This window comes from Harmonia axyridis, chromosome 6 (assembly GCF_914767665.1).
Source record: "Harmonia axyridis chromosome 6, icHarAxyr1.1, whole genome shotgun sequence".
Classification (NCBI taxonomy): Eukaryota; Metazoa; Arthropoda; class Insecta; order Coleoptera; family Coccinellidae; genus Harmonia; species Harmonia axyridis.
This window is the reverse complement of record NC_059506.1, coordinates 23,157,071-23,179,803: the sequence shown is the minus strand read 5'-3', so window position 1 is coordinate 23,179,803 and position 22,733 is coordinate 23,157,071. Positions and strand designations below refer to the sequence as shown.

General features: G+C 37.8%; 1 protein-coding gene across 5 annotated transcripts in view; it reads right to left on the bottom strand.

Annotated features, from left to right (window-relative positions):
• LOC123682982 (protein split ends) overlaps positions 1-22,733 on the bottom strand; it is a 148,011-nt gene that overhangs the window by 4,087 nt on the left and 121,191 nt on the right. For 4 of the 5 annotated variants that reach the window (XM_045621847.1, XM_045621849.1, XM_045621848.1 and 1 more), the window contains 3 exons: positions 11,357-12,364; positions 8,296-9,761; positions 59-8,235 (listed from right to left, as the gene is read on the bottom strand). In XM_045621847.1, coding sequence (XP_045477803.1) covers positions 59-8,235; positions 8,296-9,761; positions 11,357-12,364 — 10,651 coding nt within the window. The remainder of the gene's footprint in view (positions 1-58; positions 8,236-8,295; positions 9,762-11,356; positions 12,365-22,733) is intronic. The other variant, XM_045621851.1, reaches the window with a different exon arrangement.

Here is a 22,733-nt window from a genome sequence, read left to right as displayed (position 1 = left end):
TCCAAGAAATAATTTATGTGAACAAACCTTATTGCTATAGGTATAAGTAGAAACTTACCAAACTAGCTTCATATCCTGGCATGCCAGATTGGGAGTGATGTCTGGCTTGTCCTTGAGGGGACAAACTAGACAAACCTCTGACTGACATCAAGTTAGAAAGCGAAACATCTACTTTGGGTGGTTCCATCATGTTTTTCCCTTGTATCAATCGACCTACATTCGTCACCATAGTTTGTGATGGTATTTTACCAAGAACTGAATTTGGTACACCTGCTGGAATATGCATTGGCAAACTTGTCTTTGGCAACATTGGAACTTTTGGCAAGGGAACTTGTTTGATGATAGACTGTTGTTGAGTTATAATAGAAGGTGTGGATGGTGAAGTTTTACTCATATGCATCATCTGTTGAGAAATGAGGTTATACATCTGACTTGGAGAACTTACTGGCTGTTTCACTGTGACAGATTTGGGAGAGTTAGATGCTAAAGGAAGATTTGTCCTAGGAGATGCATGTGCTGGTACACAGTTGGGTATAGATACGTTAATACTCAGATTTTGATTTTGCGGAATATGAATCTTATTTTCTATACTCATTGAAGGCTGTGCAGAACTTACAATAACAGCATTCTGTTTCTGAGAATGTGCTATTTGTTGAGTGACCACAGCTTGAGCTGCTTGAGATGCTAAAACATGGGCTTTCAGACTCTGTGGTTTTGAGTGTTTGAACGATGGCACAGGTGTTGACTGTTGGGATGATGTGATAACTGTTTGTTGCATTGGTTTTACTTCTGCAGATGAAACAATAATATTTGGTTGACTTGAGGGAGCGATGATGGGCACTTTATTTTCTCCAGGAACAGGTATATACTTATTTTCTTCACATTCTCTCATGGGTGTCAACAAGCCTGTGACAGGGTCTATCAAAGTCATAGGTTCTTGTCCCATTTCCCCTTTTATACGTCTCAGAACAGCTGCCTTCAGCCCAATCAGAGGTTTTTCAATTATACTTTCCTTAACAGGAACTTGAGGTTGTTTGTTGTCATTTTTCTCAATTGCGGTAGTGTTCACCTGTGTAGGCTTTTCAACCGCCATTTTTGGTACTTCCAAAGATGTAACTACCTCTTCTGAGAGTTTAGGTTTATTTGTTACTACCTCTTCTGAGAGTTTAGGTTTTTCTTTCTCTTCTGGAATATCTTCAGTGGCTTCAGAGGCTCTGCGTCCTATTCTACGTCCTCTAATAGATTTCCTTGGAGTTTCAGGTGTAGCTTTTACGATTGGTGCAGGTAATCTAGTTGATCTCCTAGTTGAAGATCTAGTTACCACATTCTTTACTACATCTTCAATTGTATCATCTACTGTAGTTCTGAAAATATCTTTCTCCTGAAGCCTCTTCGACTTTCTGGTATTTGTGCTGCCAGAAGGTTGTGTAAAGTCTTCGGTTTTTTCTTTAACTTCAATTGCTTTTGGAGGTGGCAGCGTTGATGGTGCTTCTTTCGTTACTTCCTTAACAACAGCAGACTGAATTGCAGCAGAATTAGTATTAGACTGTTTGATAGTTAAAATAAGCCTTGGACGATTTTCTTCATCCTCTCTGAATTCATAGATGTCAGTGGGTGCTTCAGATTCAGCCTTCGTTACTTTTCTTTCAAACTTGGCCCTACCTCCACGGGCATTGTTATTACGCTTTGTTGATGTTGCTGGTTCTTTAGTCAGAGTTTTAGCACGTCTAGTTTGAATTGTCCCTCTCTCAACGCCTCCTCTAGCTTTACGACCTCTACCTCTTCCTCCTCGTCTAGTAGCAATTTTTGACAAAACTTCTCTATCATCATCTTCCACAGAATCTTCCATGGGTTCTATATCACTCTTACTATTATCTATGTCTTTATTATCCACTGTTTCCTTTATGCTGATTTCTACTACAGTTTGTTCTTTTTGAGATGGAAGAATTTGTTCTTCTTTTGGATGATCTTCTTTAATTGACATGTTATCATTACTGTGGTTAGACAACTCATCAGCAGAACATAAAGTCTTTATGACTGAATCAATGTTAACATCTTTAGGTGACCAATAATCACTATCCTCTTTGTCTTCCCTACCTTCCAATAATAAATCTTTGATAGGCATATCAGCACTAGAACAATCTTTGCTGATGTCAGACACAATGCTCTCTGAATCTGTTTTCTCCTCTTCAACTTTTTCTGGTTCTTTAACGAGAACAGGGTTACTTTCAATTTTAGGTTTAATTTCTTCATGATCTTCAATTTTGGAATCTGATTGATCCTCCATTTTCAAAATTTCTGGTACTGCAACCTCTTCTTTGATTTGTTTTTGATTTTCGGAATCCATGGCTTCTTTGAGGGTTTGATTTAATTCATCTGTTACAGTTTCAATGGCAAGTTTTTGTTTTATTTCTTCAATTTCGATTTTAATTTCGGGTTTTTCTTCAATGGGCTCTGAAACTTCAGAGATTTCAATAGGAGATTGTTTGTCATCTGATTTAGCCTCAGGTTGAATTGAATTTTTATCATCCTCAAGTTCTTTCATAGCTAAAGGAGTAGTTGGCACTGATATTGGGGGTGTTGCAATTAGAACTTCTTCATCAATCAGTTCTTTTTTGTCTTCAGGAGATTTATCCATGACCTCACTAGAAGTAAGGACATTTGTTTGGTTATTGGAAGAGACTATAGCACATGAGGTCTCTGATGATGAGGATATTGCAACTAAGCTTGGAGGATTATCCGGTAGGAGTGACTTAATTATCTTTTGATTATTCAAAACAGGTGAAATATGAGAGTTGGGAGAAATTATAATTGATTGTGGTTTCATCTGGATAATTTTAGTTGGTGAATTATGATTTAAACTGACAGACAGAGGAGCAGTGGCTGGCTTAGAGATGTCATTCGTTTTCTCAGCAATGCTTGTGTTGAAAGCTACTTGTGAAGGAATATAATTAAAATGTCCAGGTCTAGCAGGAACAAGTAAGCCACCTGCCACTGGAATATTCGTTTGTACCAACATCTTTTGAGTTGAATTGAAAGGAAAAGATGTAGGTACTCCAGCATTTTGAAAGATCATCCTTGGTCTTGCCTCTTGGGTTGGTATCAACTTTGGAGGTTCCGAAGTGAACGCAACTTTCGGTTGTGGGAGATTGATTGTGGTGGCCTGCAATGGTTTTGGCACCATCACAGAAGCAATTGGAAGACGAATTTTCGAAATAGAAGTAGCAGCTTTAGTAGGTCCAATAGGTAAATCTTGTGAATTTGATTGAGAAACATGCTGTAAAGGAGATCTTGCTGGTAAATTATGAAGAGCAGGTGCAGAAACTTGTAATATTGGTATTGTAGCCAAAGGAATGTCTGCCTTAGTTGTGGTTGTTTCTTGTTTGGATATTGCTGTTAATGGCGGATAAGAAGGCTCAGAAATTTTCACAACTGTCGTCCTCAATGGTGACGTAGTAATAAGAGATGTTGAAGTGGAAACAGAGGAACTCAATTGTATTTGTGGAGAAGTAACTCTAGTTACTACAGCTAATTTAGGCTCTACTTTAGGGACAATGTCATCTCCTTTTGTTGTCCATGGGTTAGATATAATTGTTCTTGTTGGTTCAACCAGAGGTGGAATTTTATCTGGAATTTCAATTTTGTTCAAATTCCTTTTAACATTAGTCATTAAAGATGATTGCTGTGTTATTGGAGCAAGTGATGGAGGACTACCAATATTAGTTGGAGTGGCTTTAATAACTAATGGTGAAGGCGTGAGTTTAGCTTCTTCTGATCTATAATAATTTGGTATATCTGGAGTTTTGGGTGGATGTATCAATTCTGATATATCTGGCGTTTTTGGTTGTTGATCGAACCTTAAGGTTATTTCATCTTGTTCTTCAGTATCTGTATCAATCTGTAATTCATGTTCACTCTGTGGAGTTTCAGGTTTTACTTCAAGATCTTCAGCACCCAAACTTTGAACAGCTTGTCGCATTTCTTCATCATCTTGGACAGTAGGTTCTTCGTCCAAAGTAACAGATGGATCATCATTGGTATTATCTAGTACTTCTTCAGCATAATGCTTAGCAAATTCATTAGAGAAACTTTCGCCAAGGAGAGCTGCAACGGCATCCTCTGTTTCTTCTTGAGAAATTACAGCCCTAGGCTTTTCTTCTGGTGATTCATCAGGTTTTTCCAGTTTGACCTCTTCAAGTTTTGGACATTCAGTTTTGATAGCATCAAAATCAGATATTGACTTAACAGCATTTTCATGAATTGTTTCATCAATGTCTGAACCAAAAACTGATATAAATTTATCCCGCTTTTTATCTTTAACAGAAACAGGAGATAGCTGCGAAGGCAACTGAGGTTGCTGCTGAATTGGAGGTGTTGGAGGTTCGATTTCGATAGGTTCTGTTTTGACAGGACATGGAATCTCGATTCTTGGTATGGTTTTCTCCTGTGGAGGACTGGGAATGTCAAGAAGATTAGGCAAACTCTGACTTTGGGTTTTTGTTTCATGGATAGGTTGTGTAGATAATTCTTCTCTTGGCGAAGTGAGAGTTTCCTTCTTGATTTCAGTTTTGACTTTTATTTTTTCATGATGGTGATGATGATGGTGGTGGTGATGATGCTTTTGCCTTTCTTCTTTGCTCTTCTTTCGTTTCTTTTTCTTCTCGCGAACTTCTTTCCTTTCTTCTTTCTTAAAGTCTTGGAAGAGGGAATCATCATAGTACTTAAATAAGTCACCTTTTTGATTGGAAATTTCGTTCCTTTCAATGATGGTGTCATTTTGATTGACTGGCTCATCTTTGATGTTAGCTTCGAGTTGTTTACCCATATCAGCGAAATCCATACTATTTTCATTGAAGTGGTCTGCAGCTTCTGCCAATGCTGCAGCAGCTGCAGCTTCTTGTAACAATCGCTCTTTCTCTTTCCGCCTTCTTTCTTTTCTCTTCTTACCTTTCTGATCATCTTTGAGATCGTTTTCATCAACTTTGGTTATTTTCTCTTTCTCACCATCTGAATCACTATATCTAGATGGAACATTTTCATCATTGAATCCTCCACAGAAAGAACTATTTCTTTTATTGTTAGATGTTTCATTGTCTCTCATACCATTGTCCGAAGAATCTGATAAAGAGCCGAATATATTTTCCATTTTACCATCATGTTTGAAGTCATTTTTAGATGTCGACTTGCTTCTTTTAGATTTTTTGGATTTTTCTCTATCTTTACTTTTATCTCGCTTCTTTTCTTTTTTGCTGTGTTGTTTTTTCTTATCGTGTTGTTTTACTTTTTCAGATGAATCATTCTGGGTGGGCTCTGTAGGGTCAAACTTACTGGAGTCTTCACTACTCAAGGAATGTTTGGGTCGTTTTTGTTTCTTTTTGTGTTTCCTAAGTTTTTCTTTCTTGAATTCTGCACTTTCATCAGCAGAAGAATTATCTGGATAACAATGACAATTATTCATTTTCTCTGATTTGATTTCTGATAAAGGAGCCTTGGGCTCCGTAAGTTCATGATCACTTTTATCAAATGTATTATTGTCTTGTTTACTGGGATTTCTTTCTTTTTCTGCGGATCTTCGGAATTCATCTTTCACCTTGAACAAGTCTAGGTCTAAATAAGAAGAAATTTCCATTTTAGACATAGAATAAAGATCTGATGACTTGATTGGATTTTTGTAATCTTCATCTGATGTTTCATTAATGCATCTCGAAGATTTTGAAGACTTATGTTCGATAATATCATCATCACTTGCTTCAGTTGTGAGCTCATTCTTATGTGGCCTCTGGCGATCAGAATCGGAATCTGTGAATACTCCCCTCTTTTTATGTGATTTGCCAAAGTCCGAGAAATCATCATCTGAACTGATGATGAGCATTTTATTTCTTCTGCTTTTGGAATCGTTTTTATCGTTTCTTTCTCTATCGGAATCAGAATCTTCATCCCAAGAAGTTGATCTTTTCTTTTCTTCTCTTTTAGCTCTACTTTGCTTTAACTGGCTAAACTTGGCTTTTATTTTTTCTTGTCGTTTCTCTTCTTCTTGTTTCTGCATGTTTTTACAACTTCTTGCTTTTACTTTGTCATACATGGAAATATAGGCTGGCTCGTCATCTACAATGTCGAAGATGGAGTGTTTTCTTGGTTCGTCAGAATCTGAATTATCTGAACTGTTGAGAGTGGGTTTTCTGATTCTTTCTTTCTTCTGGGATTTATTCTTATCTTCAAAGCTTCGATTTGTTGGATCATCTCTAGATCTATTTTTATCGCTCTTATCTTTTCTTTTTGCTTCCGCTCTCTTTTCGTCTTTATCCCTTTTTTCCGAGTCGGTATCTGTCAAGTCGTACCTCTTTTTCTCTTTAATTTCTGATCTCTTTTCTTTTTGCATTTCCAAATCATCAGTCGACCTCAATTCCAACGTAGCCAAGAAATCTTTATCTGGAAGTTCTTTGGATGGGGATGCATTTGGCGATTCTCTAAGATCTTTTTCTCTACTTTTACTTTTTGATTTTTGTTTCTCGAATTTCTGTTTGTTTCTGTGCTTCTCGTCTCTATCCTTATCTTTATCCCTTCTTTTGTCATCAGATTCTTTGATGAAATTAGATTTATCGAAAGGATAAAGTTTTTCTTCAAGGGATCTAGAATTTTTCAGTTTTGACTTAATTTTTTCATCTGATCTTGTGCTATCTTTGGAATCTCTTCTTTCTGATATCTTCTTGTGTTCGGAATGTAACTTGGATTTCTTTGCTTCATTCATATGGTCGTAACTATCATGAGAGCTTATTCTTCTTTTAATTCCGACATTTGCTGGTATGCTATTGTCTTTCGTTTTACCTGGATCAGATTTTGACTTATCTAAATCCATCGATATATGACGAATTTCAATTGCATCCTTCAATTTCTCGTGAGTGTTGTTGTCTCTGTTTTCTTTTATACTTTCTTTTCTTCGATACTCAGAATCCTTATCAGAATGCTTGTTGTATTTGTCTGAATTATTGCGATCGTGAGAATCGTTCTTTCGGAAAATTTCATGTATGTTCTTATCTTTTTCTTCTTTACTGCTCTGTTTCATGTATTTATATTCATTGTTAGAGATCGATTTATCGGCATGAACATTATTATCTTTATGCTTGATTTCACCGTGATTTTCTCGATGTTTGTGGTCGTCTTTTCTTTTTTCATGATTGTCGTCTTTATTTCTCTTATCTTCTTCTCGTCGTCTTTCTTTTTCAAGCTTTTCCGCCTCATGTCGCTCTTTTTTGGCTTGCCGTTCTTTCCTTGCTTGTCTCTCTTCTTCTGCCATTTTCTCTTTCAATTCACGTTCCTTCTTTTCGGCCTCTTCTTTTTCTTTGCGTTGACGTTCTGCCAACAAAGCCATTTCTCTTTCTGCTTCTTCTCTCTCACGTCGTAACCTTTCTTGACGTTCCAGTTCTTCTCGTTCACGTTTCAATCTCTCTTGTTCTCTCTTTTCACGTTCTTGGTTTTCTTTTTCCAAACGTTCACGTTCGGCTCGTTCCTTTTCTTTCTTCTCTTTTTCGAATCTTTCTTTTTCTAGCTCCTTTTCTCTTTCTTGCTTCTCTCTCTCCAGCCGTTCTTTCTCTAAGCGTTCTTTCTCTTGTTGTTCCTTCTCTAAACGATCACGTTCTAGCATTTCGTTTTCAAGTCTCTGCTTTTCCTTTTGCTGCTGTTCTTTCTTTCGTTCTTCACTTTTGCCGCGTTCGCCCTTTCGATCGTTTTCTGCACAAGCGTCACTAAATTTATCTACGTCTTCTGTTCTTCGCGAAACAACGTCACTGTTTCTTCTCAATTTGATGTCACCACGCGGCGAACCGTTATTAGAATCCCTTCTACTAGTTAATTTTTCACTCTGTTTGATTGTTCTAGAGATTTTTGTTTCAATATTTGTTATAGCGACCGACGCGGTATCACTAGAAATGTTACCTGAGTTCTTCTCACTTGATTTCATTGGTGCAGTTGAACTGTTAAGTACCGCACTTCTATTTACATTCACTTTGCTAGATAATCTATTATCACTAGAAGCACTAGAGCACGATTTCAGTCTATTTTCACCGTGGTTGGCGCTCCTGGTTGTTGTACTTGCTGATTGAATTTGCGGGGTGGGTGAAGCAACCGAAGATGGTGTAGCAGGTGGCGTCTGCTGCAGAACGGTTGTTGTGGTCGGCTGGATTGGTGGATGGCTCGGGAAGGGATACTGCAGGCCTTTGGCGGGAATCATGTTGTTTCCTGGGGAAAAAGAAGAATAGTTGTTACTACTTGTTGATGTCAAACGTGGATGTAACTTACCAGAGGATCTCGGTGAGAGCATGGAGCTAATCTGTAGGCTAGGTGAGGTTATTTTTATGGCCGACGTTGTAATCGGTGGTAGCACAATTGCTGAACTTTGCATTAAGGGCACAGCTCGCGGAAACAACGTGAAATCCTTTGGTTCATACTTCTCGCTTACGTTTTCCAACCTTTTCAGGTCTTCGTCGAAAACGGAACGTTTCGCCATCACAGACTTGACTATCTCCGACGGTTGCACCTCCTTCAGATCGAAATCCAAGAGTTTGTGCCTCAGCCGGAATTTTTCTCGGGTTGCGTCGAGTTTGGCCAAAGCGTCGCCGCCAGCGGCGCTCAAAGCCCTGCTTCCCGACCACTTCTCGTACTTCTCGTCGAGCGACTTGATCCTTTCGTCCAAAGAAGGACTAGGAGGATTCTCGCTGTCGCTGGAGTTGGAACTAAGACTGGGCGGTCTCGGAGGAGGTGAAGCTGGGGGTGGTACATGGACCGGACTCAACGGTTTCGGGTTCGATATCCTGGGGCTCGTCACTGCTGGAGGTGGACTGGACAGTACGACATCTTTTTGACCTTTTATACCTGCAACTGATACGCTCCCCCTTCCAGGGACTTGGGAGGCGAATCTGGGAAGAGGCAGAGTTAACGGACCGTTTCTCTCTCTTGGCACCCTTCGTGGTTCACTGGGTTGGAAGTTCTCGGGTCTTTCATCGCAAAGCGGTGTACCAGGCCTTGACCCGCCGACGCTCTCAGAGCCCGAATGGTCGTAATGGTGCCCTCTGGAACCGCTGTCACTACCGCCGGTCTTTCTTCTTTTGCAAATGCCGTGGGGAATGTAAGCGCTCCTGTCGTGAATCAAATCTCTAGAATGCTTGTTGTCCGTCGACGGTCTCCTGGAATGATGCTTCAGACCGACGTCCGACAGCCTTCTGACCTCCATAACCTTCCTGTGGTCTCTGTTGGCCTCTATGATGACGTCAGTGGCGATAGTGCCATCTAGAAGGTCTAATTTCAGTCGTTTCTTGGAAACCATATGCTCGTCGCCGGAGCTGGGGCAGTCCTCAAGCTGTTCCAGCAGATGGACCCGCTCCTTCTGAAGGTTCCTGATGTCGGGGGGCGCATAAGGCACCGTTGCGTGTTCTGAGGCGGTGGCTATAGGAGCGGATCTGGTTTCGACGACGTCCACATGCATTGGACTCTCGTGGTTGTTGTAGCTGTAGTCCGGGTCGTAAGGATCATCTTGGGAGGCCGCCGACTCTTGGCTGTACTCATCGTAACTGCGGAAGTGGCGATCGTTGACTTCGCCACCCTCATAGTAGTCGTTGAAACGGCCGATGCGCGTCTTAGAGCCGGTGCCCCTGGGGGTGACGGAACCTGGTGTGCCTGGCGATGGTATGGCCGAGGCCACTTGACTAGCTGCTATGCTGGAACGGCTGCTGTAGGAGGACGCTCTTGGTCTGGTCGGGGTGTCGTATCTGCAAAAATGGAATTGTTATGTTTTTTACTACACGGAAAATTTTGTTGTTGATTAAAAAGTACATGAATGCGTTTTCAAATCAGGGTATTGATTTAATCTCATTTTGAATACGTGACAAATTTCAGTGAATTTGAGAAGGCAACGATGTAACGGTTTATAGCTGAACTGAATGAATTAACAAATATTTTCGATTAGATTAGATCTGTTTTTATGTTTTACTCTTTATTAGTTTTGTATACTATTATATAGTTTGACTTTCAAATCTTTCAGCTATACCAGCCTTTTATTAGAATTTTTTATCATATTTTATATAGTTGATATGTTATTGATTAGTAATTACTTTTTTATCTAGACTTCTCTGATTCAAGGAAGAACATTCAATGAAAAAAATATATATATGGATACTAAATGATGGAAAATATGATAATCAATACATAACATTACCTTCAATGAGTTCAATCGCACCTAACTTTGTGCAAGATTTGGTTTCAGTTACTGAGGTGACCCAATCATTTTTATTTATTGTTTGAATATAAATATTCTTCTTAATTTAATACATATATAAATAAACATGTCATCTTACCATATAACCTCCAATCTCAACAAATCGATTATATGATATTGATTTCATTAATACGATATATCTTAAAGAGGATAACCCAAAAATTAGTTTGTTACATGCAATAAAAAGAGAACAGATGAGTATAGTAACAACAACAGAAAATTAGTAAAAAGCTTAATATCCTTAAAATGAAAAACTTGAGCCCAATAAATTGACGTCTATTTTGTATTAGCATTTCTTAGAGATGTTTCGATTCCTTATTTATTTTGAAATTACCACCTCAAAGAACAATAAGTTTCACTCATATTTAATTGATGTTCTATCTATGAGTATCTAATGAATACGCGATAAACTAAATTATCAAAGATTATAGTTATCGAAAAGAGATTGATACTTTCTGTCGGCAGTTTGAAAATAATTACGGCACAAATAGTCAAAGATGTGATGACAGTCATTAAATTAAGAAATTACGATTAGATGTTTCATGTTTATCAATGTCTTGAGTTTATTTTATTTATCGTTCTGCTTAAAAATGATGCGAGTTCCATAAAAAATACATTAAAGATACTCAACTTTTACGTATGAAAAAGTAGACTAGTAGTGAAAATGAAGAAAGAATTGAATTAAAATTTTGAAAACGCGAAGGAAAACATTGAAAAATGATTTACAAGCTATGCTATTTGTATCCTCTTACAATCTAAACTCGTCTTGTACAAAAACAAAAGGCAATTGAAATTAAAATTTAAATATGGATTTGCTTAAGTCATCGACATAACTACACATTTCCTCAAGTAAAGCACTTTTGAACTGAAGATGAGCAGTGGCGAATGATAACGATGGGATGAAACATGAATGGTGGGGGTAAAAGGAACAGAAGGTCCTCCTCTAGAAGCGCAGGAAGTTCACGATTCTTGCAACAACCACCCACAGTCTCAAACACAATCCGAGTTAGTTAAACAAAGCACAGCCCGATGGGACACAACAAGGTTCAAAGTTTGCACTTGTTAAATGCGGAAGAAGTCAATTCTTACCTTGCAAAACGAGAGGAATCGAAACTTCTAGACGTGGAGTCTCTCCTCTCTTCTACCACCCTGTCGACCACGACTGGCGCCTGTTTCTCTAAGTGCTCGTAGAAGGACTGCTGACATTCCCTGCTGGCGAAATCAACCTGTATCTTGTTGCCCTTCAGGCTGTAGCCTCTCATCTTGCTGACGGCCGATTGTGCGCCAACCATTTGCTCATAGAAGACCAAGGCCTGGCCCCGATCCCTGTCGATGCTGGCCTTGCTGATGGGCCCAAAGGGCTCAAACTGCATCCTCAGGTACTTTTCGGTCACGCTCTCTACTACCCCGTCCACCCACACAACATTGGTTGGCATCGACTTGCCGAAACCTAACTTTATACGATTGTTGCCTAAATGTTCGCCGTCCATTTTCCTGATCGCCTTCACAACACTCACAATGTCCGAGTATTGACAGAACGCGTACAAACTCACATTACCCTGGTTCTTGATGTCGATTTCTATTATCTCCCCGAACTGGTCGAAGTGTTTCCTCAGGTCCGAGGCAGTGGTGTCCTTCTCCAGGTTGCCGATGAAGAGGGTTCTAGTGGCCTTTGGATGGAACTCGTCGATCTCTGCCTCGTAAGGCCTGAGGTCGTTGTCGTCCACATCGAAACCCTGGTAAGAGGCAACGTCGATTTTGCAACCAAAGAAGAGCTTGTCGTAACTAACCTCCAGAGCCTTCTCCACGTCCTCAGGTTTCTTGAAACAGACGATGGCATGCCTCTCGGAATTCTGACCGACGACCTTGACCGACGTTACCTTGCCGTGCTTCTTGTACTCGTGGTAGAGACCGTCTTTGAGGGACGTGTCCGAGGATCTTAGGGGAAGGTTTCTAACACAGATAGCTAAGGGTCTCCTATCGTCAGAGTGCGCTAAATGGCTGTTAGCGGCGGTTCTTCTTGATTTATGGGTACTGGTCGAGCTAGTTCTAGAGGTAGAGGAACTTGACGAACTACTACTGCTCCTAGATCGCGACCTGCAACGAAAATCAATCGTGAGTGAATGCGCGCATCTAAAGCGAATCACCGAAATCTCCTTGTGGTCGAGGCGTTTCTTTCCTGTTCCTCCGACTTCGTCCGAAGTGACTCACACTACGATTTTTACTGTTGCAATCTGAAAACTCTTTCGCGGTGTATCTGCGATAAGTTACAATAGGGGATAATGCTGAACTGAGAATGAAATTAGTGGTGATAATCGCACAAGGTGGAATGAAATGAATGAATGGCATTAGTTGAGGAAATGATAATGTTCGTTAAATCCACAAAAGTACCGAACCATTAACTTTTGCCAGAAAAAAGCAATCGCGAAACAAAGGAAACGACAGCATACCCATTAACAATATCTTGAATATTTGCGTGTACAAGGAGATGGGGCATGGAATTGATGACATTGGGCATAGCTTTTTTCGAACATCTTACTCTTTCGTTTAGTGTCTTCCCATGTAATCATCCATATCTGCTGTTATTCAGTGTTCCACCAAGAAAATCATAATATGAGCGTTTTGAAATAAAAAAAAAACAATTTTGATTCAGTATTGGACAATATGTACCTTTATAGTTTCAACAGGTAGTTGAAGAAAACGAATGAGTTCTGAATAAAGATGATTTAAACATCATAATTGATTGATTATATCATTTTCAACTACAGTGGTTGATTATTTTCCATCTACTTCCTAAATAGAACGTATGAAAACATCTGACCAAATGTTTTTATTGTCACTTATAGCATTACAAAACTCTTACTTATCGCCTACAGTTTATACATGAGGCACCAAGTAAGATGGTTTCAATGTTCAAAGTTGCATTAATTTTCGGTGTATCTGATGAATATCGAAGGCACAAAATGTTGAATATGCTGGTTCCTCATATAAAAGATAAAAGACCAGTTCCTCTGGTAAATGTATCAGAGACAAAAACCGATAAAAAGAGAGTTTTTATAATTGGTAAAGAAGACAAAATGAATATTTTAAAGCTGGTAAAAGAATAGGCTCAATAAATGATCCAGGAAAAAGGTTTTTTTTTTACTTAGAAGAGGTCGTTTTATAAACCAGTTGGAAAAACACATTTAGCAAAAATGCCTTCTGTCATCGCGAAATATGTGGGTTTGAGCAATCCTGGATAATATACAGGTCCCTGTGTGCGTCTAAAAGCAAAAACTCCTCTGGTGGAAGCTAGAAACAGCATAAGTACGTTGAAACATCATGATGGTTGCTGAAGGATATATATGTATATAGAGGACGGTATATATCTTCAAAAAATTGAGGTTTCAAGAAGGCTTGCACGCATTACTTCTGAGTCTGGTTTTTGCTTACATAAAGTGGATAATCAGACCATGAAATATGAATCCATGTTTACAGCAGGCAATTTAACATTCATTGGATTCTTTCAGACTTGGAAATTTCATATTGATTCGAATGAAACATGTTGATAGCATTCATAATTTTGTTAATGAAACTAGATATCAAAATAATTTCTTGTATACATTATGCCGAAAGGCATAATGTGCTCAATAATGATAACTTAACAATGAAATTAAAATAACAAACTGGTCTACCATTGGAAGCATTTTAGGGTGAAAACAATTTTTGGTCTCTGATTTTCAAATTTTCACTATTAAATTGTATTTTAGATTCACCTTAACTTTGGTTTCACGTCTGTCTGTCAGTCTTAGTGTCTGCAAATCCTAGCAAAAACTTAAACTTCTACAATTCTTATCTGATTTTGGTGAAATAGGACAGAGTTTTTTCTCTTCAATCTAATTATCGAAAATAATGAATCCGACGCGGTTCAATGAAGCCAGTCGTGGCAATCAAAATTAATGACAGTCTTAGCTTATCCACTTCAAGTCGATTCGTCCAGAAGTTACGTCTCAATTAAAACGGCCATCTGAGCAGAAATCCAGATTTCACCAGAATTCTCGAAACCAATCGTAAAAAAACGAGACTATCGAAACAACCAACACACAGTCCGATCGGCCGTTTTAGGAGCCGCCCAAACATTATCTCAGATGTTCGTGTTTGTATTTATGGAGACTTGCGCTAATTAAAAAAGACGAGTACTTCCGGTGGCGGGTTCGAATCTGAATAACGCCGACGTCGCCGGAATACTAATCAGCAAGTTTTCGAGATAGAAAAGGGGTTCCGCCGATCCTCTGTCCTTCTGCATTATTCAAACGGTCTTTTCGCCTCTCGGGATTTGGCCGGAAAAATCGTTTTTAATAAAAGAACAGAAATTCCTCCGATGCCTACTGCTGTAATGGCTCTGCAACACGACTTATTCGATCTACGAAGGACAAGGAACATTTCGAATTAAGTTTTACGGGGGTATTCAGTGACTTGCGGTTGGCAGCACTGGCTTTCATCGATATTTTTTAGATTCAATCTAAATTGAATTGAAATCAAGATGATATGAAATTGCATAAGGCCGTTCCTTCAAAGGAATTCGAGCGTTGAACAGCAGCGTAGTTGATTAATCAAAGGTGTCCAGCAAGGTTCTGTTCTTCAACCCACAATTTTCCAATTTTACGAGAAGAACGTGTAGTCATAATCTTTAAACACTGCTAAAACATTTTGCTAACTCTTTCATCGACCATGGGGATCTTATCTCTCTTGGAATCACTTCAAATTGTCGGTTTAACTAACAATGATTAGTACAAACCGTCCTGCAGTGAACTGAATCAAATTGGAGATACTCGGTAGCAAAATATTGAACCAAAACGAACAGAATAATCAGTTCTATAATAAGAAATTATAAAATATTAATTCTTTCTGAGCCCCAATAGGCTCTTAAAAAGCACATTGTGAAAAAAATCAGTCATCGATTCATAAAATATACCAATACCAAGCATCGTTGTTGAGAGAAAGGTGTCCCACAGGGATCCGATCTTCAACCCATAATTTTCCAATTTCACGAGAAAACGTGTAGTTATAATCTTCAAACGTTGCCAAAACATCCTGCAACCCCTTGCATCGTCCACAAGGATATCTTATCTCTCTTGGAGTTACCCCAAATTATCGGCTCAGCTGACAATGGTTAGTCCGGCCATGAACAGAATACCCAGTATCAAAACGTTGAACCAAAACGAACCTATCCTCGAATCATTATCATTTTTAAAGAGAGGCTGGATCTGCTGAGGAAATTATAAAAGATTATTTATGCTGTGGCTGAAGGACTCTAATTCTTGTCCTCTTTTTGTATAAGGACTGGAATTTCATTCCCTACGCCTACTATAATTCTTACAATTTCCTACTATTGTCACTTTTTTTTCTATTTGGTTCTTTGAAAGAAGTATTTCCTCTTATCTGTCTTTCTTATTGGGATTTGAATCATCTTTCTTAATTCCCTAATCTCGTGCTCTTTCATCGTCTCTACTGTCCTTTTTCTTTGTTTGTTAACTATTTTTTCAATAGTTTCAAATTTTAATTCTTTTCCCCTCATAGGGCGCCAACCGCTATTCTGATTACTGTATTTAGTGTACTTTGCAACTGTTCTTTCTGCGTGTCTTTCGTATTATGCCAGGTTACTCCGGCTTAGGGACTTTACTACAGTTATTAATTTTTTATTTATGCTAAGCCACAATATCCTGTTTAAGCACATTGTAAGCACCAATCATCGACTTATAAAATATAATAATACCAAGCATTGTTGTTGAGAGAAAGGTGTCCCACAAGGGTCCGATCTTGAACCCACAATTTTCCAATTACACGCGAAAAACGTGTAGTAGTGATCTTCAAACGCTGCCAAGAAATTCTGCGACCTCCTTCGTCGTCCACAAGGACGCGTTATCTCTCTAGGAATTACACCAGATTTGAACGTCGCCGACTATGATTGATACGGAAGTTTGCGGATAAACAGCATCCGACAATGGTCGTGAATATTTAAGCGGACGGCAGAGCGTCCTTTTTGCTGGAACAAAATCCATTCCGGTCAATCCGGAACACATCCTCTTACGACTGCGAATTCTATTTGGCATTGTTCGAGGCTTTGTATTTATTTATGGACTGCTTATCTCTGCGGCGAAGATGTCCGACAGACGTCGTATAAGAGACGTCGTCGCGCCAAAATGCAAGATTTAATACCTACTTTTATTACTTGTACATTCGCTTTACGACTGGGACAAGATTTAAACTTATCCCGGCTGGAGGTTCGTGTAATTTTGGACGAGGAGGCACTTTCTGATGATCTTGGTAGAGACGCCATTTAATGTTGAGGCTGTAAACTGGCTACGTGAAGAGACTTGCGTGTGGTCTTTGCTGGGATGACGGGCCCAGATTGTTACTTGTTAGGATGATGGACAGCTACTTTTTGATGTCTAACGCTTCTTAAAAAAGTTATAATTTGCATATGCACGAAGATTCTTAGTTATATACAGATGCCTTGAGGATGATTTGATTGAACAGCTGGGTGCTATAAAAATTGATGCTTCGAAAGAACATGGGATTTTTATACAAAATTCAACACCAAGAATTGATATACATATAGGACTACGTTGAAGTTTTTGATATTTCGTTAAGAAGGAAAACCACCACTTGGCATTCTTGTGATCTGTCAATATTTACCCAGAGGAGGAGGGGAAAATAATGTGCGGTGTTGTCAAAACGATTGAATGATAAGTAGAAATTAGGAATATTACAATAGTTCCAACTTTCGCCGAAAGGCTGTACTTTACGAGTAGTTTTATACATTTTCACAACATTAGTTTTGCCTCTTTTGTTAGGATTTTTCTACGAATTTTGTAGGATTTTTTTTTTACGAATATGTATTTCTATGAAATATAAGTAATAGTTAACAAAACTATCATATTATTTTTTGTTCGCAGATTAAAAACATTGAAATACTACTATGTGGATTTTATTGTTTGAAGAAATTATGTGAAACTCCCATAAAAATTGGTGATTTGTGAGAAGAAATATCTCTAAGTTCGTTCTGAACTGAGCAGTCACTTGGTAGTGTTCCTCCAAGAGGAGTTTATACTGTTTCAGTGATCATGTCAAAAATTAGTAAGACTATAGATTTATATGAGGTTTTTATTATTATTCATTTTAAAAAGTTCGTCATTGCGGAAAGTCCTTCTTTATAATTTTTTTTGGAATGAAAAAAATTAGATGTTTTTTTTTTGAGAGATAAATAAATTCATGATATAACTTTCTCAATAAACATTTATGCTTTTATGAATTTTCTTATAACAATATTAAACAAAAAGTCTTTTCGAAGGCTGAAAATGCCTTTTTTCAAAAGTAAAAATGAAGACGTAAAAACGTATTTTTAATTCGTACATGTGGTACAAAAGACGGTAAATCAGAGGAACGTTTGAGATTGCTTTACTCAACCTGAAAAGTGATGAGATCTCAAAAACGCTGAGGAGACAGGGGAAGTTGAACTTTGGCAGATCACGAGAAAGTCACGTGGTATAAACCCCTCTTAAGAAGTTGAAATATACAATCAATTCAAAGAGTAGTTAGTATTTTCCATATTAAAACATTCACAGATCTGCAAGGTAATTCATATTACTGATACCTAACCTCCAATTGATATTACTCCAAGCAGACATAAAGCTCCCCACACACTAACCGATAAGAACTTTCCTCCTTTAGTAAGATAGAAAGGAACAATTTCGTTTTTAAACTATGTAATCTAACATTAACCGGAGAATGTATATAGAAACGAAGGTCTTATGTTAAAACGTTCCACGGATGGTCATTATCCCTAAGGACGATGATTATCATCTTGATCGACGGTTTACTTTGTTTCGAATAAATATTCTTGTTAAAGCCGCGTCAGGCACAAAAGTGTAATTAAAATAATTAGTCCTTAGGGTACCCACATGTCGGCAATGTAAATTATTCCACACCACATGGGAACTCTTTGGGTTTCGGGCTTAAGTAGGGTTTGCTTGAGAAGGACAGAGTTATAATTCATAATAGGCGGTTTTATGAGGGCTGACCTTGAGGCCAATTACTTTCAATTATAATTTATCGCCATTGGAGGTATTACACAGCGTTAGGGAACAATGATAAAGTGTTCGGTACGATAGTGGACTCTTTCTTGAAACAATAACACTCTGTTATGCCTTCTGAAGTCTTATTGTTAACAGCCGAGACGGTTTAAACATGCAAGGTAGACAACATAACGTTTTGATATGACGAAATGAGATAAGTTTTGAATGGAACGCCCAAGACCGAAGTCACCACTAAAGTAAATACTAACAAAAATAAATACTGGGTCTCCCAAGTTCGATTATACATTTCTGGAGAACTGGGTCTATTTGAATTCTGAAATTTTAATTTATGATATTATTCGATTTTCTCTGTCAAGTTGAAAGAATGATAGTATCCTTAAATGATTATGTTTCTAAATACAATAATTTCTGAATTATTTGAGATCTCTTGATTGTTGTATGGGTAATTTTTTTTTCATTCGTTTCGAAATAGGTCAATTCACTTCCTTCTCTTCGTCATCAGCCAACCTTTGCATCAATTCTATTGAGACAGAATATTCTTATGAAACAGATTTGATGATTTCGGCTATACAAACAACATAAATCAACAAAATCCCAAATTAGTACAATGATTTTTCGACACAATTTTTGAAACGCCACCTGAAGAATTTTCCTGAATTTAAAAGTTGAACAACATTTCCACAATCTTAATTTATATTTCAGTTCAGTAGAAAATATATCGAATAATCCCAATTTTCAGATTTCAGCTTGTGAATGAAATTTTTGTAAATTAAATACAGTACAATCGTAGATTTATGGAACGAATTTTACCCCATAATTATAATTATCTTTGCAAAATTTGTTTTCAATGGAAATATGCATAAATAAAGCGTTTTACTGTAAATAATAGCCATGATGATTCTCATGATGGGTCGAGAATTCATATTAATTGCTTTCATCAAAACTTCCATAACAGCGGTTCTCATAATCTGGTCCAATTATTAATTAACTTTCCGCAAAAAATACAATATAAAAAGAATACGATATGGACATTTGAACGGAAGTAACAATATGAATTTCAACTATCTTGTTCAATGAGAATGAGAAGCAATGGAACTGAAATACACATTATGTCAAGAAAATATCGAGAAGCAAAAAAAAAAACTTAAATTAAATATTCGAAGTCAATATTTTGTTCATTATACTTATTATCAATATCCTAAGCATGGAAAGTCTTGACATTGTCGAAGTTAAAGAATGTGAAAATGTTGTGCAACTTTTAAATTAAAGAAATACCATCAAATTCCAAATATTTTGTCAAAATGTTATATAACCGTCACTTTTGTTGTTCAAATTAAAACCTTATTTGTCATTCATTGATTCGAATTCTGAGAAAAAAGAATGAGAATGAATGTATTCAAAAGGGATATGTTCCTTTCCTAGTTGAGATCTTCTTAATTTCTGTTGCAGAACTCAAAATCGCCAGGCTCCAAGTAATAACTCTCATTTTATTTATCAATTTTCATAGTTCGATTAGGTTTAAAAGCTTATTTTTCGGTTTTTTAAAGTATTAATCGATATTTAATATTTTTTTATGTTAGCCATGACATTGCGACAAAATTATCAAATAATTGCAATGTCGTCGTACAAAGTTTTAAACTCCCTGAAAATTAATCTAAAAAGGTGAAGCTAATGAAGTTCACAAAAATTATAGAGCTATTTACTAGTACCGATTGCTTCTAATTTGAGAATTAAATTGAAGAAAAAAATCATTTTCATGGAAATAATACAACAAGAAACTATGAAATTAAATATTTGTCATTTTAAAGGTCAGATATAATTTTAATCGCGGTGTATCCCTATCTTTAACAGTTTGCATATTCGATTATGAAGTTTTATTTGTGTTCCAGTGTAAACATAATGATATGTAATGATATTAGGCTGTTTTTCGAACGAATTGGGATATTCAGCAGTACAGACAAAATAAAAAAAAACTATCTGAGCGAGATTTGCAGCTGCCACAATCCCAAACTCCATCAAGGCACACATCCTGAGCCATTTCCCATCGATTCCACTTCTAATTTCAGGAAAACACAGTTTCAAAAAAAAATTACGAGAACCTATAGTGGTCCGTAATTTCCTCTACGCGCCCGGCAATCCAAACAGACCGTAAAGTCCCGGCTTCGGATCCATTTCCTGTTCGATGTTTATTTTCCAGGCCGCGGCCGAACGAAACAGCCTATCAGTAAAATACGATATAAGCCGAGTCCTTGAAACGGTTAACATCCTCGTATTTCAAAACTTTATGACGCAAAACGGCCGCGTAAAACCGTGTGTCGTAAATAAGCCTACTGTGTGTGTGTGTTCCACCTTCGATTTAGCGCGCGCCAGATTGCCGATGTCGAAGGGGTGAAAGGTCGAACACCTCGGGGTTAATGTATTTCCCTTTCTCTATTTGTCTTTCTATTTCCTTGGTTGTTGGTTCCTTGTTCCTGTTTTTTTGTCAGTTTTTCGAATTTATCGATTTCGAAGAGTAGGCACTTGTATTCTTCTCATTTCTTCATTCTTCACCCATTCAGCTGCATCTCAGTCTTTTTAGTACAGGTAGATTAGTGCCCAAAGCAGAAAACTCAAGAACTCAAGAGGCACTCTAGAAATGGCTTAAACTTAGCTAGACAAGTTGTATCTTGAGCTATAGTATCTCCTTGATATCGAGTGTTTCAATGACCTACATTACCATCATGATCTTGAAGATCTCATGGTTAAGAGCTATTGTTGTTATGTCCAACTATTTGTGATGGTGTACATCATATCCAAGTACTTGCTTGCTCCACCAAACCAATATAATCAATATCAGTCTGGTTGGCTTGGAAGATAGGTGCCAATGGAAGAAATTGAACCTTAAGTGTTAAACAATAAAACAACTCCACCAACAACAAGATGTGTCATGGCCCCTTTAACCTCATTAGCTTCGTTAACAGAAAAAATTGGCTCATTAGGAATACAGGCAATAACAATGTTTCGATTGAATCTTTCATATGGATTGTGATCTTGAGGAATCAATAGCCAGTACATCTTCGAAAATAATCGAGGTGATGCAGTTAATGATGAACTAGTAATTTATGTTGTCGTTCTTAAAAGGATGTGGCACTAGCAACCGTATAATCTTCCAATTTGGTGATAAGAACTTGCAGCCACGCTAATGCAATTCGACACAATTTTAGCTTACATTGAAGGGTGTATCGCAATACTGTTTGCTATTGAAAAGGATGCACCCATGTGCTAACACTATTTGACAGACGTATTGTCTCATGAATAATTTCCAAATGTCCACTTTAAAAACAAAAAAAGTATGGAAATACTTTGCTGCTGAAAATTGGAGTATCTTGAATCATCCATTGAAATATTTTGAGTTTTGCTGACAAGTTGAGTTCTATATCCATCAAGTTTTTGACCCCGCAAACTGAATCATTTTTCTCCTGGAATTCGGATAGATATCCCTTCATCATTTTCAAGTTGGAAACTTCAAAATTTGGAACCTGCTTTTACTATATCCATGCCAAACGGACTGGCCAGGGAAGGGGGTCAACCTTCTTCACCAGGCCAGAGCCATTTTGAGGCATCCCAACCAGTCATCAAGCGATGGCAGTTAAGCAATAGGAACAAAAGAGGAAGCTTGTGTTCTGGGCTCTGGCAGACTACCAATGGTTAAAGAGAAGCCATGCTACTTATCTCCTACTCGACGAGCTGGACGAAAAAAGTTCCCTAACTCAAATAGCTCAATGACTCATTGTCCGGTGAGGCATTATATGAAAAACATTGGAAGAGCATCTAAAAACACATGTCGCTTATGTCAAAAAGCCACTGAGACAAGTTAACACTTTGTGAGCACTGATTTGGATAATACAATTTAATAATTTCTAAGCGTTGTTGAAGATAGCATCTTTTCATTATTGACTGGCATAACATACTCCTATTGGAAAGCTTTCATAATAAAAAACGACTCTTTGCTCACAAGCGAGATAAATCCACAAAACAGGCTAGTGTGCAAAGAGTTTATTTATTCTAGAAAAAAAGAATTGGAGAGCTTGAACGTTGTTAGGGTAAGACCAAAAAAACATAGTGAACGAGAGATACGTGTTCAAAGGTAATATGTATGTGCTAATTGTTTGTGCGAAGTTTCTCCTAGGCAAAACCTCATTTGCTGAAGCAGTCGCTTAAATAGTACTTTAAGTGCAGTTTGAGCAACACAAAAGACAAAGTAAAAGGCGTCCATCTTCAACCTCATCATACCATCTAATTAAATCGAGACCCAAGTGAGACATCTTCGACCATCCCGTCCAAAATCCTTGTAAATGGTAATAACAACGTCTCATATCCAAGCAGAGATTTCCCAACCCAGCTTTCCA